General features: G+C 39.9%; 1 protein-coding gene, 1 long non-coding RNA gene and 1 other non-coding gene across 6 annotated transcripts in view; 1 reads left to right on the forward strand and 2 right to left on the reverse strand.

Moving 5' to 3' along the window:
- The window catches only part of LOC123848513 (uncharacterized), a 73,033-nt gene extending 62,159 nt beyond the window's left edge, over positions 1–10,874 (reverse strand). The window contains exon 1 of the long non-coding RNA XR_010409417.1: positions 7,907–10,874. This is a non-coding gene — a long non-coding RNA (uncharacterized LOC123848513). The remainder of the gene's footprint in view (positions 1–7,906) is intronic.
- Positions 10,875–14,564: 3,690 nt separating this feature from the next.
- LOC123848512 (cytochrome c oxidase assembly protein COX18, mitochondrial) lies at positions 14,565–25,976 on the reverse strand. Of its 4 annotated transcripts, none has more exons than XM_045881034.3 (6): positions 25,459–25,976; positions 24,198–24,298; positions 21,939–22,102; positions 20,320–20,444; positions 18,123–18,191; positions 14,565–15,483 (listed from the first exon to the last, which is right to left on the reverse strand). In XM_045881034.3, exons 1-6 carry the CDS (start codon positions 25,798–25,800, stop codon positions 15,310–15,312), a joined length of 975 nt encoding a protein of 324 aa, XP_045736990.1. In that variant the 5' UTR covers positions 25,801–25,976; the 3' UTR covers positions 14,565–15,309. The 4 variants fall into 4 exon arrangements, with proteins under 4 accessions (XP_045736990.1, XP_045736989.1, XP_045736988.1 ...); XM_045881033.3 differs by having other exon boundaries at positions 18,123–18,230; positions 20,320–20,441; positions 25,459–25,975; XM_045881032.3 differs by having other exon boundaries at positions 18,123–18,230; positions 25,459–25,975.
- Positions 22,941–23,081, forward strand: LOC123849041 (U4 spliceosomal RNA). The gene has a single exon (XR_006791900.1). It is a non-coding gene; the product is annotated as a U4 spliceosomal RNA (small nuclear RNA).
- Positions 25,977–26,251: the final 275 nt, after the last annotated feature.

Raw genomic sequence — 26,251 nt, forward strand, 5'->3', positions numbered from 1 at the left:
ACTAATGGAAAAGTAAATGATCAATTAGAATTTACCCATCATCATTTATCCACCACTGAATCTGATATGTGTTAAAGAGAAAGAACATTAGTAATATGAAGTCCCTCCACTTTTTAGGGAGTATCCTAGAAAAAAACTGTTTCATTAGAAAAAATTGCTGACTTAAAAACCATATTAATAATGCATTAATGTCAGAGTATTTAGATTTTGGAGGCCTGCAAAATTACGATATATGTAGAATATGGCATGTGACAAATTGGCTAAAATAGATTAGTATTTCATGTTGGGAATTCAAAATGCTCTAACTGCTGAGCCAGGTGCTCAGTGGTGGTGGCGGGGATGTTAGTAGTGGCATTTGTGGTGATTGGTGGTAGCGGCATTTCTAAACTTAAGAAATGGGTCTTTTCCCAGAGGACTCATCCTATTGTTATGGGAAACACTGGGATACTCAGCTATTACCATATGACAGTTCTTTCCTTGCATGGAAATTAAATGAGTTGGTAGACTGTGAATACGGTTTCTTGTTCTTCAAAAATATACTACAGGGATATGTATGTCCCTGCCAGAGGTACCTATGCTACAAGGAAAGGGAATATATAATGCTTGCAAAAATATTATGAAATAGCCTTCTTTTTATCTGCAAAACATTTTTGTTTTCTTTTATGTTAAAAATAGTCCAAGAGACCCTGAAGAACTGAGAAGTTTCCACTGAGTCCCTGCCACTATTCTTCTCTACTCCCTCCTACACAATGACTTAACCCCTCACTGTTCTCCACTCCTCTTGATCAAATCCAACTTGCCCAAACCATAGCTACTATTCTACAGACTATTCCTCCCTCTTAGGAGAACATCTTTGCCTAGTTCTCAGAACTACCTAATTGTCAAGTGCCCCTTCCTGTAAACCTCAATAAAAAGTTTATGCCCTGTCCCCTCCCCCCAAGTTAGAATGTTCTTCTTAGGCCCAGCATTTTCGAATCAAGATTTATGCTAATGGTGCTCTCTGCGTGGTTACTGTCTACAAGAGAAGGAGAGGGGAAAGCCTTTTTGCTTCAGGATACTGAATAAGGTAAGAACATTTTGACTTAATATCTCCCCAGGTCTATTCTTTCTTTCTGAAAGAATGCAAGAAAGAACACTTTCTTCCAGCAGCACACAAAGGACTGACTGATGGTGGCAGGCCTGAGACCTGACCCTTCAGACCAATTGAACTGACACCATTTTAGACCTGTTTGAAGACGCCTGCCTTAGACAGAGGGCAGTATGCATTTAGTATCTGAACATACCTGCAAATAAAAGAATAACCCTATAGACCAATCAACAGAAGTCTTATGGAAAGAAAAGAAACTTAAAATAAAATAAAGGTCTAGCTCAGAAAAAAGGTGCTAACCCTACTTAAGGTGGAACAAAAACACCAAATCTCGAAGTTGTATCTCTTTTAGCAGCTGAGCTAGAGAGAGTGCTTGGGGATATAAATTCCATGGACATAATGGTATATCTAAACAATCTCATTATATTTGGTAAGTCTTTGGAAGAACAAGAGGAGACTCTAAGCAGCAGACCACCTTCAAGAGGCAAATCTGAAACTTTCCCACAGTGGTTGTCAATTACACTGTTGCCCTGTGAAGTATGTGGGGCAGCGTGATCTCAGCCAAGGACAAACACAGTCCCTTAGACCTCTGTTCAAACACTGGCCCTGTCCCATTCACTTTAGAGAACTAGAGATATTACATCTGGGAGTTACAGGTGGGTTTTTTTATTTTTTCTTCAAGAATTTGGATTTCTAATTTCTCTATTTTGACTTGAGGTTACCCTTTCGCCTTGTCTTCTCTCTCCTGATGACCCCTGAAGGCCATGGGCACTGGAGGAGGAGTGGAGTCACTCTATCCTGGTCCTGTTGGGGGAGGAAGCCTGAAGGCAAGCATTCTGTGTGTAAGTAGGGGAGCAAATGAACACTGTGAGCTCATGTAGGAATGACTCTTCAGGCCAAAGAGAACTGACCATTTTGACTAAGATGTGACTCCTGCAGCCAATATATTATATATAGATGATACCTGTCACTCAGGTGTAGCACCAGGTATGGCAAGACAGATTATGGCATTTGTACATTACAGACATAAAAAATAACTGACCACTGGAAGCTCATTATACATGTGGTAGAATGGGGCAGTCTCCCTGAGATGGACGGCATCAGAGATCAAGGTCAGGATTATCTTGGTAATAAGGCATTTTAATAACCTCCTGCCCAAGGAAGAGAACACACCAGTGCAGTAAGGCACTGACATTAACATCCAACACAAAAATTGGAGGGATTACTCTAAATAAAAAAGCTGCCCTGCTCTCCCTACCACCACCATTATAAGCAAACAGGGGGCTAAAGATAGAAAAAGGGAGAAGATAGAGATGGAGGGACTCCTTGCATCTAGAGAGTGCGGGATTATCTACCACTGTGGTGTGGAAGATAGAGAAGCATGTTCATCTCCACAGATCTGAATCAAAAAGTGCTTGGACCTGAAGAACAAGATCAATAAATGTGACTAAGCATTTTGAGATGGGAGGATTAAAATGTGAATAAGCATTCTGAGATGGGAGGATTATCCTGGATTATCAGGGTGGCCACATATAATCACAAGAGTCCTTATAAGAGGGAGGCAGGGGTGGCTCAGTCAGTAAGTGGCTGCTTTCAGCTCAGGTCATGATCCCAGGGTCCTGGGATGGAACCCCGAGTCAGGCTCCCTGCTCAGCAGGGAGACTGCTTCTCCTTCTCCCTTTGCCTGCCGCTTCCCCTGCTTGTGCTCTGTCAAATAAATAAATAAAATCTTTAAAAAAAAAATAAGGGGGGGGCGCCTGGGTGGCTCAGTCTAGTTAAGTGTCTGCCTTCAGCTCAGGTCATGATCCCAGGGTCCTGGGATCGAGCCCTACATCAGGCTCCCTGCTCAGCGGGAGGCCTGCTTCTCCCTCTCCCACTCCCCCTGCTTGTGTTCCCTCCCTCGCTGTGTCTCTCTCTGTCAAATAAAAAATAAAAAAATAAATAATAAAAAAATTTTAAAAAAATAAGGGGGAGGCAGGAGGGTGAGAGTGAAAGGAGATGCAACAACAGAAAGAAAGGACAGAGTGAGGCAGGTCAGGAGCCAAGGAAACTTCAGAAGCTGGAAAACTTAAGAAACCAGATTCTTGCCTACGGTCTCCAGAATGAACACAGCCCTATGGAACCCTCGTCAGATCTCTGACCTCAAGAACTTGTCAGATAATAAATTTGTATGTTTTCAAGTCACTAAGTTTATGGTAACATGCTGCAGCAGCAATAGGAAAGTAATGAGTGGTTGCAATGTCAAATTTTAGAATTTTGGCCACTCTGTCTCTTATGGGGGTAGACTGTGGGGTCTCTCAGTCTCAGCTTTTCAAGATGGTGTTATTTTGTCTCTTCTCTTCTTATGTAAACCTTCTCTGCTACCCTTGTTTTCTAAGTAACATCCTCGCTGTATAATGCCTGTGGGTTTAGGCTGGTGTGATGGCTGGTCTAGCATGAATCACTTACCCAATTGACCTGGTCTCTTCGTATCTCTTAGGTCAAATTTTAGAGAGCTCTGATGGTCCTACTTGGGCTACATGAACAACCCAGATCCAGTTATCTATGGCCTGCAGAGTACAAATTGTCATCACCTGGTGAAAAGCTACTCTGTCTTCCATGTCACAGTGGTAGATAATCCCGCACTCTCCAGATGCAAGGAGTCCCTCCATCTCTATCTCCTCCCTTTCTCTATCTTTAGCCCCCAGTTTGCTTACAATGGTGGTGGTAGGGAGAGAAGGGCAGCTTTTTTATTTAGAGTAATCGATTTTTGTGTGGGATGTTAATGTCAGTGCCTTAGGCAGGGTGTGTAGACAAAAACAGTTCAAAATTCTGTGCTCTGAACTCAAAGAAAACCCTGCCCCTCCCCTTTAGGTGATCTCATCCCATCTTGTATGAAGACTAAATACCGGCAGGATTCTGTTATCCTTAGAAGGAACAGAATAATTTATACAGATTAAGCCTCAGGACCATCCCTGAGGATTTACCAGATTCTTATCCCCTATTCATTCAAATATAGGCATGTCCCTTAAATACATCTCAATCAATCCAAATGCCTTCATACAACTAATCTGACCAACGAGAATCCATTTTAAATAATCCATTGTCTGAGCAAAATGCCAATTTCATCAACTAAAACCCTGTGATATTGTGATAAAATAAGAAACACATATTTGGTCTTCATCCATGGTTCCTGGCACACAGTTTCTAAAATTGTTGTAATTATTTTTGTAATTTTTTTAAAAAGATTTTATTTATTTATTTGACAGAGTGAGACACAGTGAGAGAGGGAGCACAAGCAGGGGGAGTGGGAGAGGGAGAAGCAGACCCCCTGCTGAGCAGGGAGCCCTATATGGGGCTCGATCCCAGGACCCTGAGATCATGACCTGAGCAGAAGATGCTTAAGGACTGAGCCACCCAGGCACCCCGCTCATTGTAATTTCTTAAGTGAAAAGTGATAGAAGCATCTTTTGTTACATTTGGCCTTCTGTGCTCCTGAAACAGCTCTTAAAGGAGCTGAGTTTGTTATTCATAATAAAAAGGCCCTTTTGACCACACCTAAATGTATATTAATGAGGCAATTTTTGAATGCCCCTCCTTGGGGTGCCTGGGTGGCTCAGTTGGTTAAGTGTCTGCCTTCGGCTCAGGTCATGATCCCAGGGTCCTGGAATTGAGCCCCCGCATTGGGCCCCCTGCTCAGTGGGAAGCCTGCTTCTCCCTCTCCCTCTGCCTGCCGCTCTGCCTACTTGTCCTTGCGCTCTGTCAAATAAGTAAATAAAATCTTAAAAAAAAAAAAAAGGAAAACCCCTCCTTGATAACCACAGAATGGGGGCTGGTTGCCATGGGAACCAACAAGGTAACCAGAAACTTGGAACTTTCAGCCCCATCCCTTAACCTCACAGGAGGGCAGGGCTGGAGATTGAATTCAATCACCAATGAGTGGTCAATGATTTAATCAATGGTGCCTACATAATGATGCCTCCATACTGAGCATGGAAGCTCTGTGCACCCTGTCCCATACATTGCTCTATCCATCTTTTCCTGAGTTGTACCCTTTATTATAAATGGATAATACTAAGTGCTTTCCTGAGTTTTGTGAGCCATTTTAGCATATTATGGAACCCAAGGCAGAGGCTATGGAAACCCTCGATTTGCAACCAAATCAGACAGAAGCTGTGGGTAACCTGAAGATCCACTACTTGAGACTGGTGTCTGAGGAGGGGCAGCAGTCTTATGGGACTGAGCTCTTAACCTGTGCAATCTGACACTAACTCGAGGAAGTGTTGGAACTGAACTGTAGGACACCCAATTGGTGCAGAGAACTGCGAGAATTGCTTGTTGTGGGGAAAAAATACACATATTTGGGGGCTAGAAGCGTTCTGAGGGTAGTAGAGAGAAGCAGAATTTTCCGTTAGTTGGAATTTTTCTTTTAAAACCATTCTGCTATAATGAGCTGTCCCATTTTAAATTTTCTATTTTTCTAACCATTACTTTCCTGTAAATTGGGAATACCGTGATGCCTGGTAATGTCAATGTATACTGTATACTTTTAGCACAATGATAGTATCACTGCATAATAAACACAATGTTTGCCATCTAATTTGATACCATAATCCACACTGTACTGTGCCTTAAATGCATGACATCTGAAGTCTACGTTTCTTATTTTGACTGAATATGAACTGGTTAAAATAATAAATAAAATGTCAGAGTAGGGCGGTACACACAGCACTCTGAATGCTGTGGAATAAAAGCTGCATCACTGAAACTGGAGTGAGCTGAGCAGAGTGACAACCAGTCAGCTCTGCAGCTGAAGGGTGAAAGCCACAGAAATATGTTAACAAATAAGCACAGCTGTATTCCAATAAAACTTTATTTATAGATACTGAAATATGAATTTCATATCATTCTTGTACGTCACAAATTACTCTTTTGATTTTTTCAAGTATTTAAAAATGTAAAAACCATTCTTAGCTTTTAAACTGTACAAGAAATGGCGGTGAGGTGGATTTGGCCCCAGTGTCATAATTTGAGGACCCCTGATTTAGACTATCATATGAATATCATACCCTAGACACAGGTTGAAGTATAGTAAATTTTCATTACACATGGTAGTATTGTTCTGTAAAGCCACTGGGAACACTGAATTCGTGACTACTGTACTAATGCAGGAGGCAAAGGAGGCTTGGGCAAGTCAATCAAAGTAAAGCCATTTTGGTTTTTAGGCTGACCCTTAACCTAAAAGTCAGCAGGTCATAAAAAGAGTCATGAGATCCAACTCATTGAAGACCACAAGACCCCACTCCCTCTGACAGTAAAAGTCATAAAAGCTGGACATTCTTAAAATTGCTCCCTGTGGGTAATTCCACAACCCAAAGACACTGGAAAAACCAACCACCCAATGTAAGTGATAAACCCAAAGTTAAAGAGTAAGCCCCTCCTATCCAGTTAGCTAATTTTAAAAAAATTTATAAAACCCTTCATTAGAGGGGCACCAGGGTGGCTCAGTTGTTAAGTGTCTGCCTTCAGCTCAGGTTGTGATCCAAGGGTCCTAGGATCGAGCCCCGCATCGGGCTCCCTGCTCCACGGGAAACCTGCTTCTCCTACTCCCCCTGCTTGTGTTCCTGCTCTCGCTATCTCTCTGTCAAATAAATAAATAAAATCTTAAAAAAAAAAAAAAAACCTTCATTAGAGGCAAAGGGGGGGGTCCTCTTCCTCACCTGGGAGGACAGAACAACTTTGTCTGTGAAGCAGCTCCTTTCTTACTTTTATATATTTAATAAATCCTTGTCCCTTTCTCCAAATGGCTTGTTCTTGAATTCTTTTTTGTGCAAAGCCAAGAACCCTCTTGGAGAGGGGCCTGAGGCCCTCTCGGGGCCTTGCCCATCCAGCATCAATACAGTTATTCCTAAAGGAAACACAGGGTTAGGTTCCTGTAAGCCTGTGTTCGTAACATTTTCATCAACCAATCAAGACATAATCTTGTCCTATGTGTGTGTTTCTGTTTAAAGACATCTTATTTAATATATATCGCTGATTCATTAACACTGAACTCCTGGCCAATAGCACTATAACTCATGCTTGAACAAAACTTATCGAACATACATATTCTCTCTGTGAGACCACCATACCTTTCTTACACTTAGTGTTTGGGGGCCATTTTAAACAGAGAAATCATCAATAAAAAAAAAAAAAAATGAGGAAAACATGGCACTAAATAGACCGTGAGAAAGATACTTATTTACAGTACGCGAAGTGAAACAAAAAGGCAGAGCGTCACCTCATTTGATCTCAGCTGAGTGTGAGCATTGGACAGTTTGGGTTTTTTTGTTGTTTTTTCAAGTAGACTCCATACCCAGTGTGGAACTTGAACTCAGGACCCTGAGATCAAGAGTCACATACCAGCCAGGCGCCCCACCATTCGTATTTTTGGCTGCTCTGAGCATGCATGCATGTCTGCTAATACCAGAAAAAGCATCATGAGGATATTACAAATGCCTTTTAGTGAGTAGATGAACCCACAAATATGAATCTGTGAATAATGTGGATCAGCTGTATTTTAAGTAAAATAACTATCAGATAGGTGAGAGTTAAGGATGAGGAAGAAAATAATTCATTTCAAAATTTATACTTGGTTGCAACTATAATTTTAAATGGGAACCATAGTTTTTAATTTGGACTCCAAAATAGACCATTTTGTATTTGAAAACTCAAGCACAACTGAAGCTTTTATAATAAAACTTTGAGAGTTTCTTACCTGTAGCAACACATAGGATAAATTTTAAATAGCATGGAATATGAAACTGCAAATTCTTTCAGAGTATTTTTAATACTCCTTACCCTCAGAAGCATCCATCACTCAAAGATGATCCAGGAAGCTTGAGGTTATAATTAGAAGAAATTCCTCAAATTATTTGTGCTATGGTTGGAACATGCAGAAATGCAGCTGCAATGAAAAGAATATGGTTAGGTATATTTCACAATCCATATTTTTAAGTTTCCCTGGAGAGCTACAATTTAGCCAGAAGACAAAAATCAGAGCTAAATTAAATTCAGTGCTGCCTTCACAACCAAGGCAAAACAAATGTAAATTGCCTTTTTAGGGATACAAAGAGAAAGAAGCACACCTGTGATATTTTCTCAAAATGGAAAAGATAGAAACTGGGCACTTTCCAAGAGGCCTCTTTTTCATGAAATTCTTGGCCCTCTGGAGTTAGCAGAGATTCTCAAGGATAGAAATTTCTTTTCGTTACCTTAGGTAGAATAACTCAGTGACTGTTTTCTTGGAGCACTTTTAGTTTTATTTCAGGTCTGTCCTTTAATGCTTTTGTTGCCAAACACCCAGAAGTCCATTTTATTAAATGAAACCAGCAGTACAGGACCAGGCAACTAAAGGTAAGGCTACTTTGTAAAACTTACCAAAATACAAGGCGGTCAAGAAGGCAGTCAGTGGTAGAACACTAGGGGCCAAGGTTCTCTCAGCACCTATTTCTTTGGGATAGTGTGTCAGTATCTCCCTCATGCTCAAGTTACAGCAAAGCAAAAAGTTACTGTTCTAAGAACTAGGCAAGGCCTCTGTATGAACACACTTTGATTTAGTGGATTCCTGGGGATTTTGCTGCCATATCTCAGCTGGTAACTTTTTCTTTCTCTTGTGATATTGGCCAAGCCTTGGGGTTCCTAGAGATGGGAATCAACCAGGATCAAAATGCTTTTATGTATTGCTCCTAATTGAGATCGTGGAAGGTCTTAGGTGAAACAGATATGAAGGCTAGGCTTCATATCTGTGGGGGTGTGGGGGTGGAGAACTATGGGGAGAGAGGACCCTCTGTGGGGCCAGTTTCTTACTCAGGGGCAATCCCTGAAGCTATCTTAAAAGAAAAACTTGAAAAAAAAGTATCTTCTGTATCTCCACTGTGTTGCAATATCGTGAAACTAATATGTGCATGTCAACTATGCTTCACTTAAAAATGTTTAAAAAAAAAAACTCCAAAAAATACATTCAATAATATTTTCCCTTTGGTAGCATAAGCAGCATAAAGGAATTTGTTACAGCATCCAAAGAAAACTAAGATACCTACTAGACATTATATGTTTTACCTAACAATAAGTTCCAAAATAACACTGCAATATTAATAAGAGAATACAATTACTGAATAAAGTTAAAAATTTTCTTTTCTTTTTTTTTTTTTAAAGATTTTATTTATTTATTTTAGAGAGAGAGAATGAGAGAGAGCATGAGAGGGAGGAGGGTCAGAGGGAGAAGCAGGCTCCCCGCCGAGCAGGGAGCCCGATGCAGGACTCGATCCCGGGACTCCAGGATCATGACCTGAGCCGAAGGCAGTCACTTAACCAACGGAGCCACCCAGGCGCCCCAAGTTAAAAATTTTCTAATAATTCCTTTTGCTTTTAGACTACAGTCCACTAATGATCCTCAAGTAAATTTGTTCACCAAATCGCTCCCTCTCTGTGGCAGTGTCCGTCCTTATCTGATGAGGTTTCAGTTTGCTTTGTTTCTTGGCATTATAGGAGTGTGATTAGTTCAAAGCTCTTACAAGGTGGCTTTCTTTTATGGCTGTCTGCTGCAGCCAGGACAGAGAAGGGCCTACTGTACTTTTTTTTTTAATTTTTTTTTTAAAGATTTTATTTATTTATTTGAGGGAGAGAGAATGAGAGCGAGCGAGTACATGAGACGGGGGAGGGTCAGAGGGAGAAGCAGACTCCCTGCCAAGCAGGGAGCCCAATGCGGGACTCGATCCCGGGACTCCAGGATCATGACCTGAGCCGAAGGCAGTCGCTTAACCAACTGAGCCACCCAGGCGCCCGGGTCTACTGTACTTTGAGATGATGTAAAACACGCAAAAAAACTCTGTCTCCAGAATCTGCAAAACAATCTTATTTCATAATTATGTGATCTATGTACATTTTTTAATGACGGACTACATAGTTATAAATACATGATTCATATGCATACTCTCTGGCTGAATAAGCTAATTCTTCACCTATTATTTAATTTCTAGGAGTAGTAAAATCAATGTACTTTTATATAGTCATTATTTTAAAAAATTTGCTAAGTACTATCCTGATCTTCCAAGCTTTTTAAATTTAATTGCTTTTTCCAAGCCATATTACAAATCTTGTAATATTAAGATCCATCCCTATACCACCTTAATGTTATGTATTATCATACCACGGTTTACAGGTCTAAAAGGATTCCCCCAATTAAAGATTAAGAGTACACCTGTTGTGATGAGCACTGAAAAATGGATAGAATTTTTTTTTTCTTTTTTTAATTTTTTTATCAGAGAGAGAGCTAGAGCACAAGCAGGGGGAATGGTAGGCAGAGGGAGAAGCAGGCTCCCTACTGAGCAGGGAGCCCAATGTGGGACTCAACCCCAGGACCCTGAGATCATGACCTGATTCAAAGGCAGATGCTTAACCAACTGAGCCACCCAGGCATCCCGAACAGAATTGCTGAATCACTATATTGTATGCCTGAAACCAATATAACACTGTATGTTAATTATACTGGAATTAAAATTTTAAAAAATATGTGGATACAGAAACATCTTAAACAATAAAAGAATTATACAAACGTAAAATAATTTGACCAATATCATGAAAATACAAAACATGACAAACAATAAAATAAAATAAAGGATTCCCCCAATTAGCATTAGCCTGACCCTAGTTACTAGTTTTTCACTTTCTTAGATTATACCTGGTATCTTTGTCTTTCATATGATTACAAAGAATACATGGAAATTCAGGGCACCTGGGTGGCTCAGTCAGTTAAGGGTCTGCCTTCGGCTCAGGTCATGATCCCAGGGTCCTGGGATTGAGCCCCGCATTGGGCTCCCTGCTCCTTGGGGAGCCTGCTTCTCCCTCTCCCACTCCCCCTGCTTGTGTTCCCTCTCTCGCTGTGTCTCTATCAAATAAATAAATAAAATCTTAAAAAAAAAAAATGCATGTAAATTCAGTCCTTAGGTTTTGCTTGAAATGTTCATGGATGAAAATTCGTATGTATGAATACATTAAAAACATATATGAATATAAATTCTTATTGTACTTGTTGAAACACAGTACAGAAATCTAAAATTTCAGAAATATCTATGGTTTTATTACTTCACAAATTCAAATGTCCCAAAGCTAATATTGATTCCACGAAATTCGGTATTTAAAAATATAAGGAAAACAATAATTAGAAAAATATCCATTATTACAACTTTAAACTATATTCATAAGGTTCAAATGGAAAACTTTCTATGGATTCCTATAATTTCCAGATAATCTGTGTCCTGGTAGAATCAGCTCATAAAAGAAGAGAGCATCAATAATGATGGCCTATTGTAACTAGTCTCATGTTTTATGTCACATTTGCATATTTAGCTTTAAGACAGGAACCTAAATTCTTGCATGGATTCATAGGTCATTACCTGAAATCTTAAATTTTGCATTCTGTGGTAACTTCACTTATCACCCAGGGGAAAAACAAACAACATTCTTTGTTTCTAAGATCTGAGTTCCTACTGCTTTTGGTGCTTAATGTGGTATTGAAGCAATTTAAAAGGTGATTCTCAAAAATAGATAGATAGATAGACAGATAGATAGATAGACAGATAGATAGATAGATAGATAGATAGATAGATAGATAGATAGATAAATATTCCTGGAATCCTCAGAGGAGGAACCTATGAAGACATGTGGATGAATTAAGCACAGGTGGAAAATAGAGAAATTATGGAGGTTCATTTGGGCCCTCATTTTTTCCACTTTTCCCCAGAAACAATTTCCCCACTATGGTCTAGGAGAACTGGCTGTACCTCTTCTGAGATGTGAAGGTTTGGTTTTTAGTTCTTGAGTACTTCTAAAGGTACCTTAGCAAGGCTTGCTCTCCAAGAGGTTTGGAAACCTCTCCTGCGTTATCTGTGAAGGTGGCAATCAAGGATTTTGCTTTTAAATCTTCCCACCTGTGACATCTGGCCCAGATAGGACTCTTCAGGTTTTCTTACAATGCTTCCAGGGAAAACTTGGGTTGTTTGGTTATGCCAGTTCCATCTCCTAACACATGTTTGAGCACTGGTATCATGGTAGAATATAAATTGATCCAGGAGGGAGTTTCCTTTCCTAACTCTTGGGCTGAGACACACTGATAAAAAAGTGAATCTGGCCTAGAGACAAAAATAAGGCCCACCTGGAGGAAAGAAAAAAAAATACTCCCTTTCAAGAGAGGAGGAAGGGTGTCACAGACAAATAGACTATGGTCTCCATCTGAAAAAAAAACAAAAAAGATTTCCTGAACTCTGTAGGGTCCAAGACAGAGCTCTGCCAGTCCCTCAGCAGCAGAGGAGGGAGAAGCATCCAGCAGGAAGTTGTCAAGGGATCTTTACAGTGTGTGTGTGTCCTCTTGTTCCCATCCACTACCCACCTCCCCTAATCTTAGGCTCTGGAAGTGCTCCTGACTATGACAAACTGCTGGGGAAATAAGATCAAAGACCACAGACTTGGGATTTCTGAACCATGACTTGCTATTTACTAAAAAATCTGCCTGGAGAAAGAAATGAGAGGAATATTTACCAGCTTGAAGTCAGGTGACTAATTCACCTCAGTTCATAATGTATCAGTTTTCTTTATTCATGAGTATTTTCTAAGATCCCAGCCACCTTCAGCTCTACCAGAAATTATTTTGAGATATGGGAGGAAGGACCTTGTATTTTCTTTTTTTTTTTTTTAAAGATTTTATTTATTTATTCGAGAGAGAGAGAGAGAGCACATTGGGGGGGAGGGTCAGAGGGAGAAGCAGACTCCCTGCTGAGCAGGGAGCCCGATGCGGGACTCGATCCCGGGACTCCAGGATCATGACCTGAGCCAAAGGCAGTCGCTTAACCAACTGAGCCACCCAGGCGCCCGGACCTTGTATTTTCAAATAAATTTACATACATTTTCAAAGCAATTCAAAATGTCTGAAAACAGGAAAGCAATAGGAAACAAGGTAAACTATCCCTTGAAAAAAGATGTTAAATGTACATTTAGAAATCGAGGGGAATCCAAGTAAACAAGGTAAAGCATGCTCATGGAAAGAAGATTCACCTACTGGAAAAGGGAGTCACAGCATTCCTTTATTTCTTACTTTCAGAAAGTGACAAACTTCTTTGAGTAAAATGGGGGGAAGAGGGCTGATTTCCTTCATCCCATTATGAGAAAAATATATGAATCAGTACCCAATGATACATGTGGCGAGACAACTTGTTCGAGATAGCCAAAATTTTTCTCAAATTCTCTTTCCTCTTTTTGTGTAATACAACCAGCACACACATTTCTGCCTTTCCTTCCCTGATTGTACATGTTCCGAAAGGTCAATTCTTGTTATCTGGGGTAGTTATATTCTATAAAATTACCACAAACTCTGAATTAGTCAACACTAAACCATTGCTCCTAGAGAATTTACAGGGGTACATTTCTGTGAGCCTCTTGTCACATTTTTGTCAACCCATCAATACAATATATTGTTGATTCATTAATGGTAAACTCATGGCCAACAGCATCGTAATTCATGCCTGAATGAAGTTTATTTAGGTATTACTTTCTCCTTAAAGAACACCACAGGATTCTTGTGCCTAGGTAAACTAGACAGCACTTCAGCGTGACAACACTTGGAGGCCATTTTAAATAGCAAAATCACCAACAAAAAGCCCTTGAATGAGAAAAAACATGGCACTAGACCATGAAAAGGACACTTGGTTATTATACAGTCTGACAGCTGAAACAAGCCACAGTGTTGCCCTGCTTGACCTATCTGGGAACACATACCTCGAATGACTCAAATTTTTTGGCACTCCATGTTTGTCCAAGAATGACATCAAAAGCCCTGTACTGATTTGGAGGTTACAAATAAATTTTAGCATGTAGGCAAATTGGCAAATACAAAGTCTGAGAATAATGAGGATTTACTGTATGGAGGCTTCAATTCCTTCACTGTGATTAGAAAGATAGTTACCTCAATAGGGCAGTCACGAACCAGGACTGGGAAGTCAGGAAAAGAGAACCAGGTCCCAAGAGCTACCTTTAAATACCCGGTGAGGTGACAACCAAAATGGCTAAGATTTAATAGACATTATTCAAAAAATGACTAATTCTGCTTTAGTTTTTTCTTTATTGTAAAACACGAGATGGGATACAGGGCCTCTCAAAAATGAGCTTCATATTCCAACTCAATGAAAACTTGTAATTTATAATCTTTTCAAATGACATAAATATCCCAACCACACATTAGTTTTATCATCCTTTCAAATCAAACAAACAAAAAACTGGATCCACAATTTGTATTACCTGTTAGTTTTTCCATCTACCATAGTCTAAACCCATTAGAATACTTAATCCTTCCAAATAAAGAAGTTTATAAAATCACCTCCATAACAGATAGCTGCCCTTCAGTTTTTCTTCCTTTGACTAAAACAAACTTAATGCTTAAGATTTTCCACTTTGGGCTCTATCAGTACTTAGTGCTATACTCTAGTCCAGTCTTTTTTTTTTTTTTCAGTCTTAAGATACAGAAAAAGGAATGTACCCTTCTTGTATTCTTTCAGAGCAGGGCTGAAAGGCAGTATCACCTACCATATTAGGTACTTCCTTTAAGGATTACTCTACTGCATGTATCTCAAGTCCATTTTTTAAAAGTCACACATTAACTCATCATCATTGTGTGTTCCATTAGAATAAGATTTCTCAACCAGGAATTACCAGAAAGCCTCGGGGCATGGGAAGGGAGGCTCATCAACCAAGGCACCCATGTTCTGAGTCCCAGGATTTTTCTGAAAAGAAAACCATAGCCTTAGCAGACGTGCAAACGGGTCTATGATCCTCCACATCTCCAAAATTTTAAGAATCACCTCACTGTATTCTCTTTAAAAAACTTTAATGTATGAGATTGGTCAGTATAATTCGACATCATTCAGTATCTAATCCTTTTTTCCAAAGTTCTGGCACCTCTACCAAGTTGTAATTTTATAAGCAGAACAAGGCACTTTGATTCTACTTTTGTATTTTTAAGATACAATTAAACATATATTTCTAGCACTTAAAGGATTTTAAGTATTGTCAAATATATTTGGATTATATTTTAACCCATAGTACTTTACACAGTTCATGGTTTTAAAGATAAATTAAATCAAATCTGAATTTCTAAACCTAAATATATTGTGATAATGACACTGGCAATTGTTTCAAAATTAATGGAAAGCATGTCATTTTTTTGAAATGAACTTGGCGTAAAAGGCAGCAAAGAGGTCCTTATAAGGAGTGCCTGAATCTGACTTGGTCAACGGTATTCGGCAAAGTTGACGAAACCGAGGAGAGCGCAGCAGCAAGTTCTGTGAAAGGCCCATGAGGCTGGAGCACAACCAGTAGAGCACAATCGACTAGAAAGAGAAGAAAGGACATGAATGTTAGTACTTCTCAACTCTGCAAGGACACTGACGTCCAGAGACGGGTAGGCAGTACAAGAGAAAATGACAACGTGGGGAAGCAACCGTGGACAGGGACTGAACAAGACCTGTGGCAGCTATCTGATACCTGTGACGATTCTACTAGGTAAGAAAGAAGGCTAAAAGGACTAAAAAGTGAAAAGAAAGCCAAGAGGAGAGGTATTCATGATAGCAAGTGGATGACAGAGAGCAGCGCCCAGGCAGAGGCTCAAGAGAGATCTCCCCTCCCCTCTTTGGCAAGTAAGCACCCTTTTTCCCCATCAAGAGGCCTGACAAGCTGCTATACTGGAGTTGGGGTACTGGGGGCACAGCCATTTAGGCTCCCTAGACCCCGTTTTCCTCTATATAGTGATCTATCACCCCAAATTTTCCCAGTAACTGGTTTCTTAGGAATGAATTATCTTTGCCTTTTTCAGAGATGAACAGTCTCAGCATTATCTTCAACTTTCTTTTGTACTTCCATTCAGAGTGATTTATTTAGGTTGACTAAGTTCTATAGCCTTTTGAAATATTCCCACAGTTGGGAGTTGCAAACTTTTCTTTGGCATCAGAATGTGATCAGGCCCCAGAGGCATGAGCCTGTGGTGGTTGAGTCCAGGCCCTGGAGCTGAACTGCCTGAATGTGAATTCCATTTATTTGACTGCAGGGAAGTTATTTTCCTTCTGTTTCAGTCTCCTCATCTATAAAATGGGGACTGAACTATACCTGCCTCAGAAGGCTGCTGTGAGGAAAAAGGGAGATAACTCACACAGACTGGTAAGCACAGTAGGTGGCCTATATTAAGCACTTGGATTTGTTCCAAAGCAAATTTTTCGGGGCAGAAAGTACCACATCCTCAGAGCAGATTAGCATAGTAGTTACGGGCAGGAGCTAAACTGCCTGGATGGGTCTTAGATAATTGAGTGATATTACATGTCGCTTAATGGATGAGTGACCTTGGATAAGCTACTTACCCTCTCTGTGTCTGTTTCCTCATCACTAAAGTGGAGACTGTAATAGCACCTACTTCAGTGCACACTGGATGAATTATATGAGCTAATACATGTAAACCTTTTAAAACAGTGCCTGGCACGAAGTCAATATTGATTATTAGCCATCATCATCATTTGACTCATCCAGTACGAAAAAAGTACTCTGAAACCAACTATGGTAGACTATGAACTGCCTAAGAATAATTCTTCTTCCTTAGTAGTAAAATTCTCATTTTAATCTGGGTATACTGCCATCAGGGAGAAAAAAAAAAAAAAGGACTAATTCCCAGTCTCTTCTGCAACCAAGTGTCGCCCAGATAACTAGGATGTTAGCACAAGTGTTTGGTGTGACATCTGTCAAGGCTCCTTAAAGGAGCCTTGAAGTACCCTTTTACCATTCCTGCAAGATAAGTTCCAGCAGCCACCATGACCAAACTGTGGCCTTAAGGACAGAAATTACAGGCAGTGGATGGTGGAACATAATGAGAGAAGCAGGCTGCGTTCCTCATGTATCTTCATGGAGCTGCCACATCAGCTCTACATTAAACTGCCTAACTCGGAATTTCCTATATTTGAGAGAATAAACTTGGGGTATTTAAGACATTGCTTTTGAGATCTCTGATATTCACTTTAAACCCAATCCCTCACTGAAAATTCACTGCTCCTATTTCATTTGATCAGGGAGTTTCCTGATAATATATAAACTGGTATTATTTCTCCCCAGAAATGCAGTGAATCTGCACTGTTCTATTTTCACATGAAAAGTACTATAATAAGCACTTGATGCTACTTTATTAGTTCTCACAGACATTATGAGGTCTACTTCAGAAATGTGGAAACTGACTTATTTTACACAGGATTAGTGACAGTATTAGACCAAGAGACAGCTTTAAAAAATACATTTTTGATGCTGAAAATGCACTGTTTCAGATTCCTAAGACAATGAAGTACTTTGATATATGCTAATGAACCCTATCTATCCCCAGTAAATGAATTCGACTTCATGGTCAAGGTGTTGGCCCTGAGCAGAGAGAGATAATACCTAAGACAGCTTTTGCCCTCTTTGCACTAAGTATCATTGGGAAATAAGCAAAAGGCTAAAAATGTGAAATAACTGCAAACATAACTATTTTTTTTCTATTTCTATCAAAGTGTATTGACATATAAATGGAGGCAGGTGTACCTACCTCACTGAATTGTTGAGGTTAAATAATATCACATATGATCCCATATGGACTTGGCACAAAGTTTTGTTTCTTTTTTAAGAGCTAAATTCCTTGGCCCAGTCTATGCAGACAGAAGGAATTCAGTATTTCAACTAATCAAACAGAACAAATACTGTTTAAAGCACTGTGCAAGATTTAAAAAGAAAGAAAGAAAGAAAAAGGAGTTTGAGAGTTAACTCACATTCACACAAAGGAAGATTAACTAATCCCCAAAAATATGAAGTGTCACTTGGTGATATTAATTACTACAGAAACTCGGAAACCAATAAGGGACTTAGCAGTCAAAGGAAGCTCAACAGAAGACACAGAATCCTAGCCAGTCTAAGCACAGAGAAGATTTAGCACATGCTACACACAATGTGGGTGCTTACTCACTGAAGGTATGGTTGCAGCAACTGGAATCATCAACACTGATACCGCACGAACAAAGTATGTAATATATATCTGAAAACGAGACATTCCAATTTTTTGCAGAGCAAAAATCTGAGAGGGTAGAATAATAAATACACACAATAATTATTGAGCATATTAAATCAGACAAGCTTTAAAATACAATTTGTTTTTGACTGGCCTCCACCTATATTTTAATAGAAGCAAAAAAATTAAAACATTGATAAATGTAGAGTTGACGATCTATGTTTCTGAAAAATTTAATAATTATGCAGAATTATTAAATGGAGCTTTAATCAATAGCAATAAAGGGGATTCAGCTATATTAAAGAGCATAATTTTTACAAGTCAATGTTTTTTAAAGATTGTAAGACTGAAAGTCCTTTCAAGATAGGTGCTATGTATGAATCGTTACCCTTGTTTTGGTACTTAAACACAGTGGCTGGCATAAAGAAGGATCGTAATAGGAATCTCAAAGGTTTGTGATCTGGCTATATGGAATAAGGGGAAGAACCAGGTTAGGAAAAGCAGTTATGACTTATAAATAACTTATTTAAGAGATAGAATAATGAAATGATTTTGAGCACAGACTCCAGGTCCAAACTACCTAGATTCACATGGCAGCCCTGCATTTAATAGTTATGCGATTTTGTGTAAGTTACTTAACCTTTCTGTGTCTTGCTTTCTCTACTTTAATATGGGTATAATATTAGTACCTATATCACAGGATTAGTCTAAGAATTAAATGAGTTAACTCACATAAATTGTTTAAAATAGTGCCTGGCACATGGTGTATATTGTGTAAGAATAAGTTTTTTTTTAAAAATAGTTTATTTATTTACTTGTCAGAGAGAGAGAGAGAGACAGACAGCAAGCACTCACACAAGCAGGGGGAGTGGCAAGCAGAGGGAGAAGCAGACTCCCCACCGAGTAAGGAGCCGGATGCAGGACTCGATCCCTGGACCCTGGGATCATGACCTGAGCCAAAGGCAGATGCTGAACCGACTGAGCCACCCAGGCGTCCCAAGAATAAGTTTTTATTAAACTTACGTATACTGGGTTGTTAGTTGGTACAAGGAAAGACTAGAAGACTGACATTAATTCACTGTGACCTTGTGCTGATCATTTTCTTCATTCTAACAAATATTCACTAAGTACCAACCACATTCAATGGTGCTAGGTGACCTTAGGGAAACACACTTAAGACTACACATGGAGTCTTTTCTCAAGAAACCCTAACCCAAAACATTAGAGTATCATCTTCATTCTTCTCATTTGAAAAAATAAAGGGTTTGAGGCACCTGGGTGGCTCAGTCAGTTAAGCATCTGCCTTTGGCTCAGGTCGTGATCCCGGAGTCCTGGGATGGAGCCCCACGTCGGGGTCTGCTTCTCCCTCTCACTCTGCCGCTCCCCCTGCTTGTGCTCTCTCTCTCTCTCTCAAATAAATAAAGAAAATCTTAAAAAAAAAAATAAATAAGGGGTGTATTTGATTTCTGAAACAGAGACCAGTGATGGGTCTCTGAGATGAGGTTCTAAGGATCTTTTCTAAGGTTTCTTCTAGTTCAAAGAGTCTATGGTCTACTCAACTGAGAATAGCTCCTTATACAATTAAAGGCTTGCTTCCCCTAAACTGTTGAGTAACACAGCATGGGATAATGGTAAGACATAGTTGACAGATCATGTTTTATATGTATGTGTTTTTCTACTCCATCACATGAAGTACTGACTTTTCTAGGGTCATACAGCTAAAAAAAAAAAAAAAAAAAAGTCAGATACTATGTTTCCTACTTGCAAATTTACATTTTAAACATATACACAAAATACCAATCTAATGTGAGAATAAAACCAGACTGCTTAACCATTTTAATTACTGTCTTTACCAAAAACAAATCACAAAATTGTGTGTATTAGATTCATGTAACTGTAAAGCTGAAAGAGACTTTAGAAGTGTTCTAATTCAGCTCTTCCATTTTAATTTTGAGCATTCTGGCCCCCAGAGAGGTTAAGGAACTGGCCTAAGACTTGCCAACAGCTGATCTATGACCAGAAACCAAGGAATCTCAATTATGGCTCAAAGCTAGAATATCACTACCAACTCAAACACATTTATATTTGATGTTGGAACAGCAACAAAAATCCCAATAATTTAAATGGCAAACAAATCTCATTTAAAACCACTGACCTCCACTATTAATAAATTGACGATACCAACGGAGATAGGCAGAATCCAAGTAGAATCCAGTGCAGTGAGGTCAGGAAACCACAGGATTCCATCAGTAGCTAACTGTTCCTGAACAGAAAAACCTGCTAAGACAGTTTTATAAATAAAACATAGCAGAAGGAAACATACAACACATTAGTAGTCTAAATCAAATAAGGTGTCCTTCACACTAAAGACTTGCATTGGTTTTATTCACTTTCAATCCACAACATAAATTAGTTTTCCTGTACTGAGAAAGAAGAAGCTCTCTGTAGCAAACAGATGTAGGAGCATAAAGATACATAGCAGTACTCTTTTCAAACTTATATTTATATAACTATTTGTCCATAGGCTACTTTCTTTCAAGTCTGTTCAGATATTTTCTGGTTGGAAATGCCTTTAAGCAAATGCTTTAGTTTATAGTTTCTTAATAAATGTTTACATTTATAACTGTGAATGCTTTTCTGGTCCCTTAATTTTATAAATGGAAAAAATTCTTGGCCAGGAAACTGAATCATGGAATTGTAACACGAATTTTATTATGACTTCCATGAAGAAGTATAATTGACCGTTAAACAACTCAGGGCTTAAGGGTGCAGACCCTCTGAGCAGTTGAAAATCTGTGTACGGGGCGCATGGCTGGTTCAGTGGTAAAGCGGGTGACTCTTGATCTCAAGGTTGTGAGTCCACGCCCCACATTGGGTATGAGATTACTTAAAAATAAAATCTTTTTTTTTTTTTTTTTAAGATTTTATTTTTTTGACAGAGAGAGACACAGTGAGAGGGAACACAAGCAGGGGGAGAGGGGGAGTGGGAGAGGGAGAAACAGGCTTCTGGTAGAGCAGGGAGCCCGATGCGGGGCTTGATCCCAGGACCCTGGGATCATGACCTGAGCTGAAGGGATGCTTAATGACTGAGTCACCCAGGAGCCCCTTAAAAATAAAATCTTAAAAAAAACCCTCTGCATAACTTTTGACTCTCCAAGAACTACAGAAAGCCTATTGTTGTCTGGAAGCCTCATCAATAGCATTTATATGCTGTAAGTATCATATACTGTATTCTTACAAGAAAGCTAAAGAAAAGTAAATGTTATTAAGAAAATCATAATGAGAGGCACCTGGGTGGCTCAGTCGGTTAAGTGTTTGACTCCTGATTTTGGCTCAAGTCATGATCTCAGGGTTGTGAGATCCAGCCCTGGGTGGGGCTCTGCGCTCAGCGGGGAGTCCGCTTGAGGTTCTGTCTTTCCCTATCCTTCTGCCCCCCCAAATTAAAAAAAAAAAATCATAATGAAGAGAAAATACGTTTACAGTGTGGGACTGTAAAAAATATACCTGTAAGTGGACCTGCCCAGTTCAAATCTGTGTTGTTCAAGGGTCAACTGTATTACTGTTGTCCTTCTTACATTCATGTTTTCTCAACACGGCTAGTTTGCTTACACTTAATATTTTAAAATCTATATTCTTGTAAGAAAGATGGTAAAAACATTCTAATTATGAAAAGCATAGGGATTTTTTTTTTTTTTGCCTTTTTTTTTTTTCTTTAGAGTACAAAGACAATGTTAGATAACTTATTTGGGGGAAACAGACTTCTATAATAACTACCTTCTGAATGTGTTGCCCCTGTGCTAAAATTCCGGAGAGCAACAGACATGAAGATCCACATGGGAAACTGAATCCAGACCAAAACAGTGGCTTTGAAAGGGTGGCAGTTATCCCGAACATACAGCTCTGAAACAAGCCTCCGCATATTCTTTAGATAAGTGAGCCTAGTTTGAGGGAAGGGGGGAAAAAGGGAAAGGAGAAAATATTATTTGACTATTAATAGTGCTTCATACCTGTAGCACAAACACACCCATGTTGTGGTTATTAGCTAAAATTTTGTGTCGGATTTTTAGTTGTCATAGATTTTACTAAAGGGTTGCCTTACAAAAGGCAAAAAAGTCTAGCATGTACACAAATTACATAGCAATTTGATAAATCTGACATTATCAAACTACAAGCTTTGGCTCTGGTGGTCTTTGGCTAATTAGGTTTTAATAAGCGAAATTTTACTACTGGCATGGTATAACTACAGTTTGTATCAAAAATTCTAGAGGTGAAAGCAAATTTAACTCAAATCCCTCCATTCCAGCCAAGCTCAATTACTTGATCCCTGAATATACTTTTTGTAGCAATGTGGTTTTGTAATATGTATGCTCTTGACCTATCAAAATGGTTTACATCCTTCAGCCAACTCTTTTATGAAGATTTTCTTAATCTGTTTCTCTGTTAACCTTATTCGTTATTCCCGTTCTCGTCTTAAGTCCCACTTTCCATAGGCCCCTTGAAGATCAAGTGTTGGATCTTACTCATCTTTAAATCTCCTGTAGCATGTCTTTTACAATGTAGACATCCAAGGCACTTGAAGCCAATAGAATTATAGTGTATTATTGCACTAAGACAGTACACAGACATTCCAGGCTTTATAATTTAGAGTCTGCCTACTCTTCCAACTTTATCTCTTGTTACTCTTCTACAGACACCTGTATATTTGGTGCCTACACGCACAGGCTACCCAATAAATCAGACTTCTACATCAGCATGCTTTTGGAAGTCATTAAGTCAAGCTTTGCGCAGTGGCAGTATCATAGCCAATGAGGTTTATCCGAGGCGTGATTGTTGCTAATTGGAAGTCATTAAGTCATCTGTGTGGACAGTCCACTTACCTGGCTGTCCACCTGACAAACTCTCTTTAACCCTACAAGACTCAGTTCCATTGAAAATCCAAGAAACTCTTAGATGTGTCTTCCTAGAAAGTCATCTATCTGTGCAAGGATGTGTCTGGACAATCATCCTGCCAATGCTGCATAAACAAGGTACCAGTCGTGTCTAGGCTGCATTTATAATTCAGATGAGCAGCTTACTAATCTGTTCTTTTGGCCTGGAGTTGTCACTCTTAGATTTCTCTGATCAGTAAAACTTCAAAACTGTTAAGTTTGTCAACTTTTATTTTATTAAGTGAAGATATTAAGCTACCATAATGATTTTTTTAAATGTCAGATCTTTTTAACATTAAAGAGAAAAGCAATTTCATATTGAAGAGAGTTGGCACATTTATACACATATAGGTAAAAATATACAATAACCATATATATATTATATATACATAATATAAAGCCCTTATTTTTCTCATTGCTGTGAACCGGTGAACACTTAGTCACAGCCTGGTAAGGATTATAATTTGACTAAGTACTAACTTAGGCTGATTGAAGCAGGAGGACTTAGACGTTCCCAATGGATGACTACAGACACAGAACTGCAGCATGCATGGTCAAGCACCTTCTAAGGGCTTTCGAAGAGCCCAGACAGACAACTACACAGGGTAACCACAGTGGACAGACAGCACCTTGGCTATCTACTTTCTTCTACCAGAGCATTCACATTTTCTACCTCCCCTTTCTTATGGGCTGCTGTACCCTTCTTTCCAAAATGGTCAAGTGTGTAAATAATCTGTATCATTTACTGACTAAAATCCCAACAGAGTGGCACAGTATCTTCATCCATGAAGCCTTCCCTGACTTTCCACTATGACTGAACTCCTTGTACATAACCTTTTTTATAGTACTTAATTTAGTCATTATTTGATTACAGGTCTTTTTTCAGGACGCTGGAGTCCCTCAAGAAGGAACTTGCTCTGTTTCTCCATTTCTTGCTTTCACTATACAAAAACTCATACCACACAAACTTATTAAAATATTAAGGAGTGGAAGGACTACTTTGCTGCTAAAGCTATAGAACACCCAAACCTATAATTAATATAATCACTTATGCAGTATATATTCATTCATATATATATAGTCTATATTCATAGAATTAGCTTACCTGGCAACTCTTTTGGACCATCTCAACTGATTTGCACGAACTGCAACTTCTTGGTTAAGATGCCTTGCAATGTTTTTTATTTCTGGCTGTAAATTTTCCACCTAGCTAAAGAAAAAGTAGAATTTGTTACGAGCACATAAAGGATCTTTATTCATAACCACTCATAATTTTACCCTCTATTCTTCTAACTCACTGAAAAATGTGGTTTACTGATCATCTCAAAAAAATTTAAGTCTAAGGATAAGGTGTTAAATTTGCGTAAGATATCTTCAGTTACAACCAAATTCGAATTCCAGCTTATACTCTTAGCTATGTGATCCTGGGCAAGTTACTTAAGTTCTAAAACCCTGTTCCCTCATATATAAAATGTTTAATAGCACCTACTTCACAGAATTCTTATAAGGATTAAATAAGAACTGAACCCTATACTTTAGTGTTTCATCCTTGGACTTCTGAGTAATGGTAACTGAAAAAACAGAAGTCTATTATTAATTAAGTTTTTAATATGCTCTCTGACAGCCACAGAGTCACAAAAAGTTTGCATTTATTTCTGCTCTGTGGGAATTCTTTCTGTAAAGTACCTCACTGCCTCAATGGTGATGATTCCCTTTGTTTCTGGGTCCCCCATCCCCTATAATAATCTGAAAACATGGAAACCATTATTTTTGAAGTCTCACATTTGAATAATATTTTAACCCATATTATCTGATTTGATCTCTTAACATTGTGAAGTAGGCCTGGACGGTATTACTATACCGATTCCACAGAAGAGATAGAAGCACTGAAGTCCAAGTGGCTGCGACTTACCAGAGTTGTAGGTGGTACAGCCTGAAGAAGGAAATCAAGTTTGCAAATGGCTAGCTCAGCAGTTTTTTTCTAGTAAGAAAGATGAATTGGAATACTTGGGGACAAAAGATGCTGCAGACATACAGACTGTTACAGTCTTTAAGACAGCAGTTTTACAGGTTTCTCCATACAACAACTCTGCTACCGCTTCCTTTATTTCTCTTTCTCTAACAGCAAGCTTAGTAACCACTTGGGCTTTGAGCACAAACCCAGTAGGGTAAACGAAATGACAAGTCCATGTGTCACCAAACATCTCTTAATTCACATATCCAGTGCTAGTTAAATTTCTTAGCAAGAAAGTGGTCACGATGATTTACACTAGGCACTCCGGAAGCACCCGGCGATTTTAGCCCCCGGTAGACGTCTACCACACCTCACCGCCAAAGCGGATGCGCAGGGTGCTGGTGCCCCTCACCTTGGCCAGAATGTAGTGTTGGTAGGCGGCCAGGGGTAGCGTGACGGCGCCGCGGAGGGCCACGGTGGTGAGACCGATGCAGGCCCACCAGGGCAGACCTGTGGCGGTGTGCACGCCCAGGAGCACCTCCTCCGTGCCATGCACCGGCGCCGACGTGGCCAGGGCCTCGTACCAGCTGCCAGGGCCGCCGGAGCCAACTGCAGAGACTGACGCCACCGCCCACACCGGCAGAGCAGAGTGCTTAACGCCGCCCGTTGAGGCTGGCGCAAGCGGCCGGTCCCGGGCCCCATGCTGCAGTGCAGGCAGCGGCCTCAGCCACCTACCGCCCAGCCGGCACAGCATGTCTGCGCCAGGGCTGAGCCAAACCACGGACCTCACAGATTACTGTGGGCTCCGCTCTGCCAGGGAAGCCACGCGCACGCGCCCGTAACCCCAGGCGAAAAGTCGGCACGCGCCTTCCCTCGGGCACTATTGACCTTCCCAGTCAAGGCAGTGCTGTCTGGCGTCGCACTGGCGATGACGCAGTTGCTAGGAAAGTCCCGCCTTTCCCACGCGGCACGGGGCAGGCCTACAGCGCAGACACGAAACTTCCCCGCTGCGGGCCTGGAGCTCCTCAGAGGCCGGACCGGAATTGCAGAGCTAGGGGCGGGGCTTGCTGCCTCGCACCCGACTGGGCGGTCTCTAGAAGCTCTCGCCTTTTTAAGTCGGTCTTAAGCGTGTGCCTTTGCATTCCTCTACTTCAAACTAGTCGTTTGATTTGTAGTGGATTAAACTGGGTAGGTGGTTTTTGTGA

This window comes from Mirounga angustirostris, unplaced genomic scaffold (genome assembly GCF_029215605.1).
Source record: "Mirounga angustirostris isolate CCGP_5_RB_7025 unplaced genomic scaffold, mMirAng1.0.hap1 SCAF_2, whole genome shotgun sequence".
NCBI classification, from domain to species: domain Eukaryota; kingdom Metazoa; phylum Chordata; class Mammalia; order Carnivora; family Phocidae; genus Mirounga; species Mirounga angustirostris.

Coding starts and splice junctions, on each gene's coding strand:
- LOC123848512 (XM_045881032.3), bottom strand. CDS start 25,800: ATGCTGTGCCGGCTGGGCGGTAGGTGGCTGAGGCCGCTGCCTGCACTG. Junction 18,231..20,319: donor TCAATTTATTAATAGTGGAG/GTCAGTGGTTTT, acceptor CTACCCTCTCAG/ATTTTTGCTCTGCAAAAAAT. Junction 15,484..18,122: donor TTGCTGCAACCATACCTTCA/GTGAGTAAGCAC, acceptor TTCTCTTTCTAG/TCGATTGTGCTCTACTGGTT.